The sequence below is a fragment of the Myiozetetes cayanensis genome, unplaced genomic scaffold, assembly GCF_022539395.1.
Source record: "Myiozetetes cayanensis isolate MyiCay16 unplaced genomic scaffold, myiCay2020 scf5-8, whole genome shotgun sequence".
Classification (NCBI taxonomy): Eukaryota; Metazoa; Chordata; class Aves; order Passeriformes; family Tyrannidae; genus Myiozetetes; species Myiozetetes cayanensis.
This window is the reverse complement of record NW_026087742.1, coordinates 86,855,833-86,877,150: the sequence shown is the minus strand read 5'-3', so window position 1 is coordinate 86,877,150 and position 21,318 is coordinate 86,855,833. Positions and strand designations below refer to the sequence as shown.

Here is a 21,318-nt window from a genome sequence, read left to right as displayed (position 1 = left end):
GTGTTGGAACAAGCTGCATCTCGGCCGTAATGAACTAGAACAACAGCCCAGCTCTGTGAAGAGGACTAGTGTTGCCTCGTGTGTGCAACAGGGAACAAGTGCAATAATCCTAAACCAGAATGTTTGCACAGGGAGGAAATGAGACAGAGCATGAATAAGTGGGTCTTGACAAAAATCTGCTCTTGCAAGCACTTTGTATCCTTCCTAACCATGTAATAAATCCAACTTAAAAGAAGGCAACCCCACTCTATTTGCAGCTTCTCTCTGTTAACAGCATACAGTGCTGCTGGTTTTAGAAAGTTAAGTGCTCCAAGGCTGAGCTTGGTCTGGACATACCACTGGCAATTGGGAGAGATGTGGGTGTATTATCTCTAAGAGTAAAACAAATTCTTAAAGGAATTTTCCCTTTCTGGGACTTCTGTCATAGTGGTTGAGATCCGTCAACTGCTGCTTTCACACGTTTTTCCTCCGAGGTACTCACGTTCCTTTGTTACCTCTTCCTACATGAATTTACAGATTTCTCCTCCCCTTTCCCAGGATAAGGCCTTACAGGAGTGGCTGGAAATTATGAAGTTAGCCTCTAACTTAGCCAACTGGCCTTCACTTAGGTTTGTCTACAGTTTCACTTAGGTTTGTCTACAATTTATGGAAAGAGGGAGGTTCCTTCAGACATTCAGTGAAACCTTTGGATTTGGCTTTCTAATCTTCATCTGGTGGGGTCACTCTTGCTTCACTGAAGACAAGAATTTAAAGAGATGAGTCAGCTAACTCACACTGGTACCTAAAGGTTGCAGTAAAACCACTTTCTTAACAGACCAGATCTATTAGCTAAACACTTTATAGAGACTGGACTTGATTCCCTCATCTTCTTCCAATGAAATGAACCAGCAGAGTTGTATGGACTGAAATACATTACGCACTGATCAGTGCTACCACCCAGTTTTCCTGTCAAAACAAGGTCATTTTGAGGTGGGTTTTCTTCAGGAGATTTTTAACTCTTTCAGAACTCAGGGCAAATGCACTTTTTCATTTCTCAAAAAGTTTACTTTCACTGTTTCCAGCTCCCAGTCCGATTACCTCCATTGCTCCTCTATGGCACAGAAACCAGAACATGCTGGGCTCTGGTGATGTGATCCCTGGTACTGAAGGGTGGGAAGGGCATGACCGCGCTCTCTTGAAGCTAATGCTGGCTCCAGTGGCTGCAAGCTGCCCTGAGGGCCATCCCCTTTCAGTCCTGCTGAGGTGAATGAAGACATTATCCACCTCAATCTGTGTTGGAGGCTGCTGCTCCTGCAGCACTCAGCAGAGGGAAAGCAGAGTTGTACCCTGTCTGCTCCCTCCTGTAGTCAATTTGAATTTAACATGAAAAAGTCTGCACAAGGATGCTAAAGTGGAAACCAGACTGTCTACAGTGTGAGCATTCCAGAAGAGATGCGTCACAAAACTCAGGACAGCAACATCTTAAAACACTAAAGCTGGACATGATTCAAAGCCCTTGTGTGTGCTGGGTCAAACTGTTCTTTAAACCATCAGCTTTGTCCTAACATAAAACTGTTTGGTTGGAAGTACTGAGCTGAGGTCTTTCAAGTTTTAAAGGTTCTTAAAATGAACTATCTTCCCAACAGCTAATATGACTTCCTGAGCTATCATTCTCAGAGTCTATGCCATGACAAAAATCCCACAGGATAATACTTGTTTTTGCTAACCACGTGCCAAACACCGTGCAAGGCTACGGCTAAGATAAAAAGTCTAGTGAATCACATAGTTGAACAGTCACAGGAAAATGTGTGCAAGTCCTGCAATAAAGCCTTTTGGCTATTTTATTTTATTCTACAAATAAAGACAACTGTCCATCATTAAATGGAAAAAAATAATAGTTTGAGTTGTATATAGCATGAAACAGTAGTTCCCTTCACAAAAACATTTCTAATTCATTAGTTTATTACAAAATACCCACTCACAAAAAAGCACAAGCACAATCTTTATACTTGTGAAATGAGTTGATATTTCATATACAAAATAATTTCCACATAATTCCATATAATTTTATTTTATATAGAAATAGTTCATTATTACAACAGCTGTACAATACACTACTTTTTATTTAATAATTACATAAAATCTTTCTTAGAAACATATCAACGGAAAACATACAAAAAAAGCGAAAAGTGCATTTCTTTTTTTTTTTCCTCCAAAGGAAAATTTAATCCTAAATGTTATAATGAAAGAGATATGTAATAGTCTGCAGCATCCCGAGTCACTGGGCCAAAACACAGTGCATATTTCTCAGAGACGTGGAGTGGGCGAGTTAGGTTGAAGAAGGATTCACGTTGTACTATTGGAAAGTTGCATGATTGTGCTTACAATTTGTGTTCTCCTTCCTTTGCAATCACAATTCACGTACAAAACAGAGTCCAGAGTGGCTTGTGGGTTTGTTTTTTTGGTTGGTTGTTTCATAATGAATAACAGTTAGGGTAAGCTGCATAATACTTTTCAGATTCTAAATCAAGGGTTATGAGCTGTAGACCATCTTCACCAATGGCTGGGCTTCCTCCTCCATTGGATGTGCTGATTTGGCCACAAGAATAAAGAAACAAACTTCTCTTTACAGAAAGTGCCTAGGTTTTGTCCTCTGTGCAGTTGTGCAAAATAATAACAATAATCATAACAAAAATAATCTCTTGTTCTCTCCTCAATAGACCTTTGACGCAGTGCTTTTCATACACAAAAGAAGAACTGAAACAGTGAAGGCCAAATACCTCATGAGTCTGTCAACAGTCTTTTGGAATTGCCAGACAGCTTTCGGAATGACACGCCGAGACTGAACGAACGCCTTCTCCCGTGCACTCACTGGTGATGGCGGCTGCACAGGGTAGTTGTTCCTCTTTGTTTTGCTCTGTCAGTACATGGTGTGCTCACGAGACAGTGCAAACTGAATCCAGCGTGCTGTAAATGCTCTGTCTGTTACAGTCTGCACTCTGTGGCATACTTCTGTCACAGGGCTTTGAAAGAAATGCTTGTGCAAAAGCCAGAACAGTAAGTACAGAGTCATTCTCTTCTGCCCCATGTGCCCATTGGTTAAAGCTAATCGTGCATTGATTGTGCTGGTGGGACTCTTATCGCAGTGGCTGTGGTAAATTCGATGATTCTGATAAGCTATTCCTTCTTCTTGATGTTAGTTGTTGCTGTTGCTGCTGCTGCTGCTGTGTCTGATGATACCCCATATTTCCTTGCTGTGGTGAGTAAGATGGCAGGAGCAAAGAATCGGGCTGTTCATTGTGCAAAGAACTTGGTGTTTGCACCTACAGATAAAATAAAATTTATTGTGGTGTTCAATTCTTTCCCACGTTTAAAGCTCTTCGTCCTCAGTGTACAGGATGCTTACAAATACTACCAGGGTGTTGGCTTTAATTTCTGGAGCTGTCTGGCATGAGGTTATCTTAACTAATGCTAGAAGGAATGGGCATAGATTGCAACAAACAACATTCTGATTAGGCACGGAGAAAGGTTTTCTCTTAGGACTGCACTGCCTGGGATTTGCAGGTTATTCTGAAAAGCCTCTTTAGGAGTAGGGTGGGAGAACATGTCAGAAATTACATGGATGACAGAAATGAAACAAAAATGAAACAGGGATCCCAATGTGCTTCATGCTGTCCCTTCTAGCCCTTCCTTTTTGTGAGTTTAGAGTAGGCTGTGACCTTGCAGTGGTGAAGCAGATGTGAATTTTGCAGATGCTTTTATTGGAAACAGTATCTGTCATACTTTTTTTCATTGATTCTCAGCTATGATAAGGATTTAATTTCAATAACAAGGGCTTAATCATTTGAGGTTGGTGCTACTCTTTCAATGATGCCAGTGGATACGTGACCAGGTTTTATAGACTGAAGTTCAGTGCCTGTTAACAGACACCTCATTTCCTCCCTTCCCCTTCACTGTAGTATGTGTTGAATTGGGTCAAAAAATAAGTATTTTTACATCTTCAAATCACCTGGTTCTTCCAGGCAATGTGCTCCACTTTATCTTCTTTGCCTTGTGGAGTTGAGAAAATATGTTAATTTACTGAAGGGATCGAGATATCTGATCCAGATCTCATTTTATGTTGATGCTGGTAATTAAAAATCATCTTTTGACTTGTAAAATAAGCAAATTTTATACTGAATAAAGAGTACAGAATAAATCCTAAGGCAGCAATTTTCTCCAGCTAGAAATAAACTTTAAATATATCCAGGATAATCTGATTATGCTTCCAATGTACAGAATTAGTAATTTCCTTTTAAATATTCTGACTGTTCTTGCTGCTCCCTTGCTATATTGCTAAATGACACTACATCAGTGTCTCATACATGCTGGTATCTCTAAAATGGACACTTCTGCCAGGATCATGCTCCAGTAGACACCTGGAGCCCCGTTTGCATATCCCATTCACCTTATTACTCTGCACGTACATTTTATACATCATCCTCTTTGTCCTACCTGCAGGTAGCGTTGTTGCTGATGCTGTTGGTGCTGGAGTTGCATAGGTGGCAGAGAAGATGGCTGGGAAGGAGGTGTAGTGGTGAACCCTTGGTTTAACACTGCTTGTCCCATCAGTACGATTGGAGAGCTGCTGCTGGAAGTCTGCACTTCCAAACTTTGAAACATTTGTTGGGTTTGCGAATACCTACCAATCAAGAACAAACTGTCTGAAGCAAAGGTGTTCTCTTAGGACAGGGATGGCAGTCCCTAGTCTTCATAAATCATTGAATCACAGAACGGTTTGGGTTGGAAGGAAACCTATAGATCATCTAGTGCCAAGCCCCCATGCCATGGACAGGGACACCTTCCACTGGACCAGGTTTCTCAAAGCCCCATCCAACCTGGCCTTGAACACTTCCAGGGATAGGGTATCCACAGCCTCTCTGGGCAACATGTTCCAGTGCCTCCCATGCTCACAGTAAATAATTTCTTCATAATATATAAGTTAAACTGACTCTCAGTTTAAACCCATTCCCTCTTGTCCTATCACTACGTGCCCTTGTAAAAAGTTCCTCCCCACCTCTCTTGTAGCCCATTTTGGGTACTGGAAGGCTGCTGTCAGGTCTACCCTGACCTTCTCTTCTCCAGGATGAAAAACCCCAAATAATTCCCAATAAAGAATTCTCGTGCGTGAGACCAGCTAATAGGAACGACATGAATCACTGGCAGTGCTGTCTTCCCTTACTCTGAGCATGAGCTGGGCTTGGAGGGAAGAATGTATGTCACCTCAAAATCCACATCACATTTTAGGTTCATTAAAGATATGCATGTCTTCTCTGCAGCCACAGCATTCACATTCCAGGCTCATTAAACCAAACGGCCTTTGATTCTGTTTTAATATGCTGAGCTCTGAACTGCAGCAAGAGAGAAGTAAAGGCACCTCCTGTCCTGCTGCCTGTGCTCCCCTGAGACTGCCTGTGGGGTGGTGATCTCCTGCAGAAACATGGCTGGGGTTGATTACTTCTTAAGCTGCTCATACACATATTGCCAAGTATGGTCAGCAGTTCCCATCACCATGAGCCCCATTGTACAGAACAGAAGAAGCCTCTAGAAACCCTCTGGAGTGAGAGATGGGACAGAAACAAAATACTCGTCTCCTCTTGCCATTCTGTTTTTGCATAGCACAGCTTTAATATGTGGGGTTTTTTGGTGGAAAGCTGTGGGCAAAACCACAATGGAATTATTGCCAACCCTGCCTAATTCTGTTTATCCTGTAATGGGTGATGAGATCATAGTGTGGCTTGTGTTCACTCAACAGCTGTTCAACATTAGGGGTTAGTCAGAAATGCTACAGTCTGGGTACTTGTACTGGGATGTAAGCTCCTATAAAAGAGTCAGTCCCATGAGTCAGGAAGTTTAAGTGAACTGGGAGATACGTCTTTGCAAATAAGGCCTCTTTTATTCAGAGGCATAAAAGCAGAATTACAATATTTAAATTGGACAAATATAACTCAAGACAATCTTAAACAGCAATAATCAATATTTTAAAAAAAATACTGAATACCTACGTTCCTGAGGTAACATACAGAATTACTTTTAAAGTGATGATGTACAAACAACTGCCTATTATTCTTGCAATTCCCAATTAAGTACAGTACAGTGACAAAATACAGCTAAAAAAAAAAAAGTCATATTCTGACTGGTGTTCTGCTTCCTTCCTCTAAGTTTTGAGGAGACAAACAACTGAGGTGGTTTGTTCAGCACCTTTTCTGAGGGCACTCAGGTGCATTGGCCTGTTGGTTCTTTAGTTCTACTGCTGCAGATCAGGCACAGCTCCACTGGTGTAACACCAGTGGCTCAGCACCTAGAGAGGAGGGGTTTTCATAGCACCAGTCATTTCAACAGGGTCAGTGCTGACTTTCTCTCTCACATTTATTGTGGTGGGTCAGAAGTTCCAGTGCTTAAGCAAGCAGCATGTGAGGGGCAAAAATTCCCCCAGCCATGGCTTGTTAAAATGCCACTGGCACATTGTATTTCTCTCTGTCATCCTTCCTGATGTAACCAGACAGGGTAAGGCTGAGCCTGACACTGGAAGGCAGGCTTGGCACAGTAACACATTCATGATATTTATAACTACTTCGTCATCTTACGAAAGAAGGCCATTTCCCCTCAAAAGCAACTTTGATGTTTTATCTTTGACAAGTCACATACTTAGCCTGGGATCCTGCCATGCTGAGGTCTGAAGGGTGTCTTGCATTACAGGACCCAGGCATCATGGGCTGAATAGGCTGGCTGAGCAACAGTCTGATGCATGGGAAAAAAGAAAAAGTGACATTGCTAGAATAGAAGGACCACACATTTTGCAAACAGTAACAGGACATTTTCACAGGCATGGCACCAGGCTGAGTGTCAGGAGGTCTGACCTCAGCTTCTGGCTGTGGCAGGCACATCCTGGGCACTTCAAGGAGGAGGCTGGGGCAGTCCTTGCCCTCTGGGGTGATGTGGGTGCCTGGCACGCGCCTAATAAATCATAGTTTTTTATTATTATCTGCCAAGTATCTGGCTGTTTGAGTAATATTTTACAACTCTGGTTAAATTCACCTTGTGCTCTTTAGAGACAGCAGCAAGATTTCCATTTTTCATAATGCTATGGGATCAGACACTCTGCTCAGGGGGTTTTAATTCACCACCGCATTACTCCAGTTGCAAGATCTGATCTGCGATTTGACCGCTATTTTCACTCAGCAAAACTAAACCATTAACTATTTCTAAACTTACGAGCGGATCAGTACACTAATACAGCCCGCATTTATAATTTCCCCACGGCTGCGGGGTTTCAGGGCAGCGGCATTACTTTCGCTCCTGCGGGTGGGGCTGCCTTGCCGCTGAGCGTTCAGAGCACCGGAGCGCAGCCGCTTAGGTTCAGTGCCTAGCCGGGTGCCAAGCGGAGCCTCCCCGGCCCGCGCAGGGGGTGCCGAGGCGGCGGGGGCGGGCCGGCCGTGTGTCCGGCCGTGTGTCCGGCCGTGTGTCCGGGCCGTACCTGAGCTGCTGGTCGTGGCTGCAGCCGGGGGCGGGCGCGCCGGGGGTGCCGCCAGGGGGCGCGGCGGGGGCTGCGGCGAAGGGCGGGGGCGCGGCGCGGGGGGCGGCGCGGCCGCCCGGCCCCAGCTCTGAGCTCCGCGCCGCCTTCGGGCCCTGCAAGAGGAGAGGAGGGGAGGGTGAGAGAGCCAAACGCGAGCAGTAGCACCCGGCGATGCCGCCACCCGGCTGCTGTCGCCGTGCGCGGAACGACCGTGACTCCCGCTGCCGCCCCACGCCCGCTCCTGCCGTCCGGCAGGGCCGCTGCCAAAGCAATGCCCAGGCGATCCCCCCATGGAGACAGGGGCGAAGTTAGGTGTGAGGAGCTGCCGCCAAAGGCCATGATGGGAACAAACCTTATTAAAGCTAAAATTTTTGTTGTTGTTGTTTTTTCTATTTCACAGAATCACAGAATGGGTCAGGTTCTGAGGGACCACCGTGGGTTACCTGGTCCAACCTCCCTGCTCAAGCAGGGCCATCCCAGAGCACATGGCACAGAACTGCGTCTTTAGTATCTCCACTGAGGGAGACTCCACAACCCCTCTGGACAACCTGTTCCAGTGTTCAGCCACCTCCACAGTAAAGAAGCTCTTCCTCATATTCAGGTGGAACTTCCTGTGCATTGGTTTCTGCCCCACTGGCTGTTGTTCTCTTGTATTTATAATATTTTAACAGAGTCATAATATAGGTATGTTGGAAGTGAAAAGCTGAGAGTTCTGAAGATAATGCATCTATGTTTGCTGCACACTCTGGGAGCTGAAATAGCTCGGTTTTCTATGAAGGAGGTACAATTTCAGGTGGGTGAAAGAGCAAACACTGGAAATGCTGAGAAAGAAAAAAAAAAATACCATGCCAAGCCTACTAGCTTTCACAGATCTCAGTTACTACTCAGGCTGAACTTTATTTTGCTGTGCGGGAACCTGTTAACACTCATAACCTGAGGATCTCATGTATATTCTATGTGCCACCAAAAGAGACACAGGCTTTATTGCGTTAGTTGTGTTGGACCGGACTTGGGGAGCAAGTATTCTGCAAGGTCTCACTGCTGGCACCACTATGGCTTGTTTCCAGTCCAGTCGGTCAGGTTTCTCTCAGGACCACCAGAAGAACAATTAAGTCACCCACACCTTTTGCATGGTCCCCTTGCTCTGTTTTTGAGCTGCTCAATATAACCCTCCTGGCTGAGGTCTTAAAAAAGAGATTTAAGCTAAAGTAAATACTGTAGGAAACCCTTTATATAGACTCCCTTATAGAGAAGAATAAGTAAGGGAAGGCAAAGGCATACTTACAGGATTGACATGATTTTAATTCCTTGCTTAATAACAGCTTGGTGTCTTCTTCCACCTAAACACTTCTCTGTTCAAAGAAATTATTACCTGACTTGAAATCACGCTTGCTTCTCTCAGTGCCTGCTGGTTTGTCGTTTGTGACGATGTGATTTGCCCTTGGAGCTGAGGACTGGGTACAAGCTGCTGCTGAGAAATGGCCTCTGACCTCTGCTGTAGCTGTTGTGGGTCCAGCTGCTGAGTATTGCTAAAGCTCAGGGACACTGTTGGCTGCTGTAAGAACATCTGGAAAAGAAGAGGGGAGGTTTTTTACATAACCCAGCTGTCTTGAATAATGAAAGTGACAGAATTAAATCCAGAAATATAAAATAAAGTTAACCCATTTCTGGAACCATGATACATTTACTGTTAGTTGGAAATCACCTCTCATTCCTACATTAGCAGTTTTGCTGTCTCTAGTTTCTTCATTTCTTGTTCTGCAAGTGCACTCATTTATATGTGTCCTGAAGGTAAATGTGTCCTGAAGGTAAAAGTTCTCTCTCTGTGGGGCAAGCACAGCCCTCGTAAGAGCAGTTCCCAGTACATTCACTGTGTTCTGGGGCATCCTGACCAAAGAGAAGAGAGTAACTCCATGTCTTTTCAGTTCTTTTTCCTTTCAACAGTAATCTGTCTGCCTTTCAGACAGGACTGCTTTTGAATTTGTCTCTGGAAATTCAACACCTTACATCCAGCTGAGTCTTCAAATGTCTTTAATGAGGCCACAGTCAGGCCAGAGCTCTCCATGTTGAATGGCTGTGTCCTTATCATTGAGAGGATGTGTAAACACACAGTCACTGTCATTTATCTGATTTCCCATCAGGTAACTGTCGCCTGGTGTTCTTCCTAACCATGCCATGCATTTGACTTGTGCAAAAGAGCTGGCACTTCCTTTGTCAGAGTTTCTGTAAATGATGTTCTCTTTCTTCCTACATTGCAAGATGAGGCTTTTTTCTTTCAAAGTTATAGGACTTGCAAATTTTTGCTTTTCTAGAGACTATTTCTTTTATTGTAACTGCAAAGAGGAAAAAGTAATCTTTGAAAACTATGCATTATTAATGCTGCAAGCTCTCTTTGCAATATTTTAAACCTAGCCTCCTGCCACCAAGGACTGTATGGAGGTACCTGCCCCATGCAGTTGACGTAATTTCTGGAGCTGATTCTGATTCCATGCAACTATTACGTGCATGGAGCTCCATTAATTTAAGTGGAGCTACTTAGGTTTTAAATGAAATGAGAATCACAATTACTCTCTTCATTATTCATCCATCAGTCTCATTCCTAGCAGTACGTCTGAGGTACACCCAGTAATTAGTACACCTTTCTGCAGCTTATTGCTATATTAACAATTCCCTAAACTATCATGTCCCCTCTAATTTTTCTTGGAAAAAGCCCATACCTTTCTCCAAAGGCCTGGCACAATGCACTACTTTTCTCTATGTAAGTGTGGCTTGATTCATAATGTTTGTACTTATTTATCTAGCTTTTAAAACACAGTTTTTATTTAAATATGATAAATTTTTAATGAATGTCTGTGTGCCAAGATTTTACTCAGAAAAAAGGTACAAACTTACATTAATCAGCTGGGAGAGGGGGGACAATTAAGGAAAAGCAACAGCTTGTTTCAGGTGCTGCAGGCTAACCACATCTCAAAGATGTCTGATAGAAATAAATGGGTCAAATGACAGAGCTGGGGCTGCTCAAAGCAGGTCTGAAACTAGCTCTGAGTGTTTTCTTTTAAAAACACTGTTCACTGAGTTTGGAGCCATTACATATCAGAAAGACAGATGGTCTCACAAGTTCTGCCAAGTAAATAGGTCTTATTATGAATAAATCAAAGACAGAAATTATGAAAATTCATTTTCTTGTTTATTTTCTGTACATAGAAGCTAAGCTTTGGACATGTTTAGTAAATGAAGTCACTTGATTAGCAGTGAAACTGGTCACCACTGATATAAAATTTGGTATAAAGAATTTGACATAAAATTCAGAACAGGCGAAGCAAGTAGTGCATTTCAAAAATGTGATGGGGACTGTGAGCCCACTGGTACTGGACAGATCACTGCAAATTAAGACCTTTAGGGGGATTAGTTTAGTGTCCTCCCTGTTTGTGGCACACAGCACCAGAGAAATACTAAGTTCACCCAATGTAAAGTCAGCATCTATCAAGGTGAATGTCAGGCAGGCTGTGAACTTGCAGCGAACTACTTACTTAGCAGGGGCCTCCCTGTGTGCATGCCTCACTTCAAGATGAAGGCCAAGGAGCTTATCCTCGAAAGAAAGCAGAGTAACCTACTTTGCAATTACCAGAGTTTGCCACTGGGTAGGAATGTGCACAGTTAATGGTTGACAGCTAACGCACTATAAATTTAGAATCAAGTTTATCCCAGTAAACCAATTTCATTTGTTCACGCGTTCGTACCCTGAGAGGGCTCTGAGTGTTTCATACCTAGGGACCCTCTGTTGCCATTATAATGGCCAAAGGAGCACTGTTACCCTCTGAATATAAATGACCTGGAAAAATAAGCTCAGAGCAGGAAGCAATGGTGACTGTGTCCCTGCAGAACTGAAGACTCAAGATGCCTTATCAAAACAAGAGTTAACCCCCGAGAGAGGATCGAATTCCTAGCAGGTGGAATTCCTACTTGCTAGTTAAATCTAAAAGCTTAATTTGTACGAAACTTAATGGTGTTTTTTCAAAATGTGCCTCTTTTATGATAGTCCTTCCTGAATTCCCCTGAAACTGAAATATGGCAACTTTAAATAACAGCAGAAACCTCCTAATAAAAAATGAAATCTTTCCCAGTCTAAGTAGATAAATTAGCAGCCTCCTAACTGTACTACTGCTAATGATGTGTCTTGCTGGTGATTTTGTAGACTGTGAGGTCAGTGAAGCATCTTACAAATATTTTTTAATTGGCCAGATTGTTAACATACACAGCAAAGCAGCGAGGGAAGGGAGAGACCCTTTGACACTGCTGCCCCTTCATTCCAGGATAGATGGTCCCTACAGCTAATGGCTGAATCACATTGACAAGACATCATGAGGAAGACATCTCTTTGACTCTACCTGTCCTTTGGATAATCAGGGGATTATAGCTTTTGGGCTCATCATTACAGGCATCAAGACTATGTAAAATACGTAAAGATGAGAAGCACAGCACTGGGAAGCTGAGATTCACTGACTTCCAAGGGAGCCCGATTTGCAAATGACGGGTAGATGTGGATAGTTTTGATTGTAGTTCCTGCAAGCTGGTGAGACTCAGCCCTTCTGCCTTCCTCCCCATCTGCAAATCATTAGCTAGACTGTTCAGTTCTGGAGCAGACACGGCATCCTTCAGACTTCTGAGGTTACTCTTGCTGCTCTTGTCCCGTTTGTCAGGAAAAGCAGTAACAAGGATTTAATGGGGTTTTGAACACTTTTATTCAGGGTCTGTAACCCTCCCAATGGTTTAATCTTCCACTGCACAAGGCTCTTGCAAACAGTTTCTAATGCAGACTACCGTGCTCAACATCTGTCCATCTGGGAAAGCATCTCCTGGTGGACTGCTGTACTGCAGTTTTGAAAATCTTTGAAGGAAATGAAAATTGGGCTTAATTCTCCACAGAGCTACCTATACACTTCTGCGAGGAATGGAATGAACTGGTGGGGATGATATGCTAATAAATCAGCTAATGAGGGAAAAGCAGGGAACACTTCCCCCTTTTCAGACAGCCTCTGGCACTCCCCCATGCTTACAGCTCTTCTACACAGAGTATTAAAGAGACCAGAAATGCGCCTGATAGTAACGCTCACCCTGTTTGCTACTATGCTTTGTAGCTCTGATAATAGACACAGATCAATGTCTGCAGACATCCAGCTCCCTGAATGATGAAATCTGTGTGGCACAGCACATGGCTGAATTTCTGATTTAACAGTTTACTCCTTGCTGCTTGTGAGTCACAAAAGAGCTGCATGCAGAAGTGTGAGGCTTTTTCTGAAATCACAAAGTAATAGGCAAGTAAGACAAAACTAATTCCTGGTCTCAATCTATCCCTGCAACAGCACGGTAATTTTTTTGTGTGCTTTTTATCTTTTTACCTAGAGAAAGCGGGAGAAGAAAAAGGCCTGGCGGGGAGTCAGTGTGACTGCTCACATCTCACTGCCTTATTTGTTTGATCTGAGGACACCAAAAGGCACCCAAAATACAGAGGACGACTCTCCCCATCCAGCATTGCCCCTTCAGGCAGATATGCAGCCCCTGCATTTCCAAGCTGCCATCTGTTCTCTCTGCCTCTCACTTCTGCATCTGCAGTAAGCTGGGAAATGGTTGGTACTGACACCAGAGAACTTGCAATGGTCTGAAAATACTTGGTCCAACCTCATACAGTCTTCATGAGGGAAGGGATCACCCAAATGGTATCACTCAGAGCAACAAATTGGTATGGGGTGGGCAGTACAGAACTACCCACCATTTACATACACGGGCCTCCTCTTCTCTCTGAGCTCTCTCTGAGCACATCTGAGAATCTGTTCCATGGTCTTTGGGTTGTTACATGCCCCCTAATGCATATAGGAGACAGTTTTCTAAAAATAAAATCTGTTTCCTGCATAAAAGAATGTGCTCTAATCTTCTATTTTTGCTTCAATTATGCAAAAAAAAAGTGTATATGACTATTGAAGACTTCACCAGGAGACAGTAATGGTTGTCACCCAATTAAAAAGAGAGGAAGTGAGAATATCACATCTCTTGATACTCATAATAGCAATAATAGCTTTCAGACATATGACATAATTCTGAACTGAAGGCCACTTAATTGCAGAGAGACTTTCCCTTCCCATTAATCAAAGTCAGTGGAGAATCAGTAGAAGAAACGCACTGAAGCTAAACCTGGTCTACCTATATGCTTATATGGCACCAGGAACAGGGAATCCTGGGTTTGGGACCCACAGTTGCTGTGCTGTCTCACAACAGTGCACATGCAGCAACTTAGGTGGCAAGGTTTCTAATTTGTCTTCACTGATCCCTTAATTGCCTAAACATACAATCCCAATTTGGTTTAATATGTGAACCTGCATTTCACAGATGCTGATGATGGGTGAGAGTCTATTTCTGTGTGGAAGTCACAAGCAAAATTCCCGCTGACTTTAGTAGCTCCCAGGTTTTCATCCTGCGCTTAAAATGTTCTTTGAGACGTTTGTTTCTGTGACATAGAGCTTGTCTTCTAAAATAATCTTGTTAGTATAATACTCACAGAGGGTCCCCAATGCAACATTTCTAACAAGGGTCGTTTAATCTGGCATTTATAGTTAAATTATGAGGAACACAGCAGTAATCACCCCACGTTCAGAAAAATTCCATAAAACTGCATGATTTGTCCATTTGTTGTTAAGGGAAATCTGTGATGTACTAAACTGCACTTGCTATTATTTCTGAGGTTTGGTGGACATAAGGGGTAGTAAAAAGCAGATACTGTACTAGAGAACTCTAGCTCTGTGTAGGAGGTATCAAAGCCAGAAGAAGAGCAGGCTCTGTCAGATTTTCCCTAAAGGCTTAAGCTGGTCCAGTGAAGAACAAATTCCGACACCTCCCAGGTGTGAACAAATGGAACATCAGCAGAGGTTCAGGGGTTTTAACACGACAAGGAAATTAATCTCTTGTGCTCTCTATCTGAGCTAGGCTGGGTCAGGAAAACAGGGAGCGAGTGGAAGAGATGAACACTGTTTGGAGGAATAGATGGACAGAGAAGATACTGAGCACAAGTGATGTCAACATGAAGCAAGCAGCAACTGGATGGAAGCTAATGAACCAGAGACATGATCATTGGCAAGTCTGAAACGGAACATTTTTCTACTACAGCTGCTTGGTCTGAAGACTCAGTAGATAAAGTAATAAAATGCTACTGCAAGTGACCCAAATTATTCTCCTCCTCTTAAGGTTGAGGTATTTCTTCCTTCTCTTCTTCCAGAGAGCTCTTAAATCTTTCTTGACCTAGATTATTCAAGAGGCTTTCAGAGGGCAACATCCTCATTCAGATGAGCTGGTTTCTACTTGTCCAGATTTCCTGGACACTGCAGCAATTTTAAGCTGCCAACCCTATCAATGGCCATGTGAGAGAGGATGCTTGACTCTGCCCCTTCCAGCAGTTACACACCTGTACGCTGGAGTCTTGGACCAGGCAGAGCTGCTCCTGTATCTTCTGGAGCTCCTCCTGCTGCCATCGGATGTTGGCCTGCAGGATCCGTGTCCGCTGCTCTAGTTGGTCCTTGATGGTCTGGAACATGCTGAACTGTGCTGAGAACTGAGAAAAAAAAAAAAAAAAGAAGGAGGGGGGAAATCAGTCATTATAACACAAACAGGCCTCAACAGAACACTGTTCTCTAAGAAGGTATTGGATTCATGACTGTAAAGCCACAGAATTAAAAAATGCTTGGTGAGTTTCATGGCCAACCCTGTACAGGCGGAATGAGGGCTGCTGAGGTGGCACCTGCAGTTGCCGGTGGCAGAGGCCCTCAGAGCCCACTTTGCTGTCAGAGGCACCTGTGAGTGCTTGCAGCTTGCACTGTCTGCCCAAGGAGGGGATGTGAGCCCTGGGCCTGTGCTGTGATTCACGATGCTTTTGCCTTCAAACAGCAGTGCCATCATGTGCTCAAAGCTCACAAAGGAAAGTTAGTGTTACTTCTAATTGGTGTTAAAGGGGAGAAGCCATAGCAGGGTCTCCCTCTTTCTAGTCTATGTATAAAGTGTTAACCCAAGGAATGGCTGAGGCGAAACCTCAGATGTTTGGGAATAAGGACAAGTGACTAAAAGGGGCATCTGGTGCTGCTTGTTGCAGCCCAACCCCCTGTTTCTGAACAGTCCCAGGTACCCTGACTTTAGGAGTGGAATGATGCCATGTAGCAATGACTTGCTTAGATGAGATGCAGCTAATTGCTGCTTTAACCTGGGTCTGTACAGAAGGATTTTTTAAAAAGAGAAGTCTCATAATCTAATTATCTCTATATGAACTCTTTTAAGTGAGGACTGACTACCTGCAAGTTTATAAAAGGATACTTATCAGAAAGGAATCAAAAACAGTTGTAGTCAAAACCTTCATTTTACCTGCCTGGTTTGCTGAAGACAGACTTTTCATTAATGTGCAAACTCCCTGAAAATACTTTGGGAAAGGAATCTGATTTTCTTCAATTGATAAATGTAAGGAATTTTGTAACAGGTAATTTTATAATAATTTTATACTTCAACAAGAAATGCAATCCATTTCCAGGCCATACTTTTAAATATGAATTTGCTTTGCAAAGTTGAACACAAGAACATATTGCTGTTGATTTTAAATTATTATTCCTTCATTTTTTGGGGCAGGTTCTTATATTTAGCATATTCGTCTTGTCTTTTTGTTCTCTTTTTCACATGCTTTCTGTATTAATACACTTAACAACAACAATTAGCTGGTATACTGGAGTGAAAGCCGTTACAGAAGAAGACAAGGAACTTTCTCTTTTGCTTTTTTCCCTTTCCCACTCCAACCCCCAAATTGTTGATAACTCTAGCCATGACCCCTGTGCTTACAGAGCTTCTATTGTTTTTGTACAATGAGACACTAACAGCAATTGACCTGCACCAGAGAGTATTTATCTCAAGATCATTAACCGCTCTACTAATTAAGGGAGAAATCTGTAATTGTATAATAAATTAAAAGAGCGTAACTAAAAATGTTCCACAGAAAACACTGCCCAGCTTTAACTCTGCCATTGGCATCAGATGAAGTTGCTCTTCGTCTCACTTAGGTATTTACAAATGTTCACAGAATCCTCAGGAAAGTGCATGTAATACACAGAAAAGTGCCATCTTCCCAGATAAAGTCAAACATGGAAGACTAAACCTCTGAGATGTCTACAATTGCAACAGTTTAATCAAGGTTTGTTAATGCAGAAAAAAAGAAAAGCAAAACCCCACCAATCAAAAGCCACAGCAGTAATTTTAATGTGGTTTCTTTAAAAAAAAAAAAAAAAAAAAGAAAGAAAGCCATGCATTTGGGATCGTATCAGCAGGTGTTCTGGTAGGAATGGGCTTGATGCGCTCGTGCTGCTGATGGTCCAGACAGGCTGTACAGGCTGGGGAAAGGGACTTCTGGGCTGTGACTCCTCTCCTCCACCATGGGCATCTGGAAAGATACCAGGTGGACCATGCCCGAGGAGAGGTGTTTCTCTCCAGTGGGTGCCATCCCAGGCTGCCAGAGTTACTCCCTCTCTCTAGATGCTGGGGAGCTGCAGCCAGGGAAGGGCACCTACGGCCCCAGTGTCTGTCAGGATGGTCCCTCATTTCAGATGTGATGAACAAGTAGATGGACACCTCAAAGACATTCTGTTCCTACAGGTTTCATGGCAATAGGTATCTGGGTAAAGAAAAGAGATCCTATTTGTTTTTCAGCTCAGTTTCCTTTAAACCTTTCTTTTCTGCCTACCTTCCAACTTTCTTTCAATCCTTCTGGCCCAGAAGATGAGCCATATTTCTTGCCAGAGACATGCAACAGAGTTGTTATAGTGTCAAAAATACCAGACTGCTGTAACTTCGTGAAATCTTTAGCTAAGCAAGGGAGAGAAGGATCCACTTGCCCCTTCCTCCTGTCAGAAAGGGTGGCTCCATGCGCCAGCCTTGCAAGGCGCAACCCCTGGGAAACTGGGTTTCGTTAGTTTTGCAGCTCACTGAACAACCTGTTCGTTCTTTCTGTCATCTGAATAACACCTGCTCAATCCCAAACGGATTATTAGCGCTAATTATTATGCAGTCATCAACATTCGCTGCGTTGCAGGGGATTTTAATTTATGACAATAAGGAAGGCAAACAAACAGATATTCTAATAGGGAGCACTTGGTTTAAAGTAAACCATTTACATTCAGGTGACATCTAGCACTGTGCTGTCTGTTCATTCACATAAGCAAGGCAGAAGCTAAAATGGCATTTCAGTGGAGACAAAACCATCACAGCCTTTGCTCGAAATAAAACTAATCAAAGTTCAAGCAGATGGTGCCTGAGGCAGCAGCTAGCTGCTTGCTGCAGATGCAGTTGTGGCCACTTAAATGTTCCTCCCTGCTGCTGCCACTCTGTAGCCAAATGTTAGCTGCAAGGACACCTGGCTCCTTGTGTAGCCAGGATGGGCACGCTGCCTTTCAGCTCCTGCCACGGGTCACCTTTAGCTAAAGGCAAGAGGCAGAAAGGCATCAGGGAGCAACCCGTGCAGCTCCTCCTTGTGGGTTGGCAGTGGAGCACCTGGTCATGCTACTTCTACAGGCACTGAGCTTGTCAAGGTGTTTAAACTGCTGTGAAATGCTCAACTAGGAAGCTGAGGAAATGTTCATGGTGGGAAACGTGTACCTGGGTTTCGTCCCTCACTCGCCCAGTGCTGCAGGCACCTTGTCTTTTAAATAATGAATTATCTTGCTGCAGGCTGACAATTATTTTAAAGTGTGAAGTAACAGAGTAGTCTCATAATTTTCATAATAGTTTATGAAAATCACCCAAGTGTGTGCAAATTTGGTACTTTTTGCAGGAGTATCACTATGGAGTGTGAGCATCAGCAACCCCAGCTGAAATGTCCTGGTGTTATTTCCCTGCTCCACATCAAGCTTCATTTTGAGCTTTGCCGGGAGCACTGCTGTGACTTTGCTGCCAATCAAAAAGAGGGCTGCCAGAGGGCTGCCTGTGTAGCCAGACTTGAGTCAGCGCTCTTCCTTTCACCAGGATTTAGCTCACCCAAAGAGGCTAAACCAGTGATGACTGGATGGTGCTCCAATTTGGTGGAAAAGAAATGGAGCTGGTGTGCCAGTAAGAGTGTTTTACAGGGAAGAAACAATTCAGCAGATGTCTTGGTAAATGACTGGAAAGCTTCTTTTCACAAAAAGCTTTGATAAGGAAGAAAGGGAGGTAGAAAGAAGTCAAACAAAGCACATGCAGGTTTATAATACATAAACTAATTGATGTTTCAAAGTGCATTAATGAATAACGGAGAGAAGTATCTGTAAAAGAAAATGAATGCTCAGAGCAGATAATTGATATGCTGTTTCTTTGCTTCACATTAGTATGGAATCGTGAAAAGAATATTAAACATAGAAGATAAATGAGAATTTGTTATTTTAAAGCCAGGATCCTCAGGACTTCATATGTTTTATATGCTACAGGAAAAAACTCTGGGATCTTGTGAGGTAGTACAAGGTACCAGTGGTAGAAGCAGTCTAGGTCCAGGAATACTCTGCCATTCCTAAAATCAGAGAATGACAGGGTGTACCATCACAGCAGGACCACAGGAGAAAAACAATCGTGTGGAGAACATGGTACTCAAATTTGCTTCAAAATACCTTGCAAATGAAATATTGAGGTGACTTTTTGGGCAATCAACCACTTTTGAGATACGGATTAATGATTGGAGGAATTTGAACTTTATCTCACTAGCATCCTCACCACTACTGGCACACTCACAAAATGGGTGTTGTTGAACTTGCATATCCTTTGCTGCTTGTTAGTTCTGCATCAGCACAGCCAAACAGGTGATTTTAGGAGGACTGGCTGTCTTTTTTAGTTTTTAGTTTTAATTCTCATTGTAGTTTTGATCTTGAGGGGACCTGGTTCTGTAAAACCAAAGCTGAAAACTCTTTTTCCATCTGCTTTTTGTCCTCCTGTGAAATAAATGTATGTGTGCACCCAAGCCTACATGCACATGGGCCTCACCTGCATGCAGTTATATGTTTAAACACACAAGTGTACAATTCAGATTACTTTCCCACAATATTTTACGTGTTTGAGAGCTGGTGGATTTGGGGATTTTAGTTCCTAGAGAGGTAACCTAAAAGCCCCAAACTGAGAAAATATATTAGGAGATAAGCAAGTGACCTATTCCACTTCCAAATCCCCAACTGACCTGTGCCAGAGGTGCAGGCTGATTTTGCAGAGTTGCTTGAGGCAGCAACTGCTGTGGGAGAAGCTCACATGAAGGCTGAGAAGGCAAAGAAACCTAGGTTAAAAACAAAACAAACCAAAACTTTATTTACAAGTTTGGCTGCTTTAAATTTTAGGTTTCTTCTAATGCCATGGCTTTTGTGCAAGTAATTTTTAATTGCTAAGCTGCATATGTGTGGCACATGCTGTATGCCCTCTGCCTATTTCTATCATTCTTTGGGAAGTTACCTGAAGAGCAGTAGGTTGACTGAGTCTATGCACAGATAGATCCTGCTGCGTGCTTGGTGTTCTTGGCAAAGGAGCGTTAGACTCTGCAATCAGCTTTGTTGGTGTAGCTGCAAGAAAAGCACTGGTGAGTTCTCACATGCTGGAAATCAACCCTCTTTGAAGTGGTTATTACAACAAGACCTAGGTAGAAATTATTACAGCCTTGCAAAATTCCACTGGGAGTCAAGGCTGTTCTTGTTGACTTAAACGCCAGTAAAATTAAACTGATAAGGAGGGTCTCGGCAAAGATAAAATTAAATGAGACAGATTATGATTTTCTGCTCCAACAAACAGAGCAAAAGGACCCAGGAACTGTTCTAAAACAGCTGGAACTCCCTATATATGGGCCTAATAACTGCAAATTCAGATTAGCTCTTTGGCCTTTCTTCCAGACCAGGAAGCAGAAAGACTATACACCCAAGTCAACACTGGAGCATCCTGAATCTTGGCCAGAAGAGAATAACCCACAGGCTGTTATTAAGTCTAGAGAGGCATCCTATTGTTCATACTGATGCCTTCAAATCTGAAGACCAAAGCCTTCATTTTTGTAACAGATTGAAGCAGCAGGTCTCACTGCTAATCCCACTACTCATTTTCCCACATTTAGGAGGCTGCACTAGAACCCTCCCTCTTGTATGTTACCATTTCACATTATGCATTTCATTGTCGGTTGCATATCATTGATAAATCATAAATAACTGTTAAATTATCAGCTGTGGTATACAGGTACACTTTATGTAATAACCTGGCTAAATTAAAAATAATGCAGTAACCCAGGAATGCCACTCACATGCAGGGTCTGACTTGGGTGTGTGGGAAGATTTTGGCGAGCTCCTGGATGATACTGAGGGTGTCCGACTGGCGCTGAGGACTGAGGCACCAATATCAAGTGCATTAAAGTGCTGTTCAGGATCCAAGCTGGCACCACTGTCCTAAAACAAACCAGAAAAAGGGAATAGCTATTGCATCTGTCAAGGTTAAAGCATTTTGAAATGCATTTAGTAATGGTTGCACACCAGTTCTTTGGTAGGCCTAAAATGACTTGAGCAGAACTAATCCCAGGTAGACCAGCAGAAGAGCTGGACACAGGCATCAATGTCCCTTCCAAATAGCATCTAACTAATGCATTTTACAAACAACTATCACTGGGTTAGAAATAAATAGCAAGCTACTGCCATAGTCATTTTGTGCCTTCAGATGTTTTTCTGAATCTTTCTTTTGTGTTCAGTAGGATGTGACAGCAACTGCAACACCTGTGGGACACTCAG

At 43.0% G+C, this 21,318-nt stretch overlaps 1 protein-coding gene across 4 annotated transcripts in view; it reads right to left on the bottom strand.

Annotated features, from left to right (window-relative positions):
* Positions 1-1,788: 1,788 nt before the first annotated feature.
* The window catches only part of NPAS2 (neuronal PAS domain protein 2), a 100,054-nt gene continuing 80,524 nt past the window's right edge, over positions 1,789-21,318 (bottom strand). For 2 of the 4 annotated variants that reach the window (XM_050331400.1, XM_050331403.1), the window contains exons 13-21: positions 20,841-20,982; positions 20,012-20,118; positions 19,746-19,838; positions 14,988-15,134; positions 8,907-9,101; positions 7,496-7,647; positions 6,667-6,759; positions 4,474-4,660; positions 1,789-3,302 (exon numbers count right to left, since the gene is read on the bottom strand). In XM_050331400.1, coding sequence (XP_050187357.1) covers positions 3,117-3,302; positions 4,474-4,660; positions 6,667-6,759; positions 7,496-7,647; positions 8,907-9,101; positions 14,988-15,134; positions 19,746-19,838; positions 20,012-20,118; positions 20,841-20,982 — 1,302 coding nt within the window. In that variant the 3' untranslated portion in view covers positions 1,789-3,116. The remainder of the gene's footprint in view (positions 3,303-4,473; positions 4,661-6,666; positions 6,760-7,495; positions 7,648-8,906; positions 9,102-14,987; positions 15,135-19,745; positions 19,839-20,011; positions 20,119-20,840; positions 20,983-21,318) is intronic. The other 2 variants (XM_050331401.1, XM_050331402.1) reach the window with 2 other exon arrangements.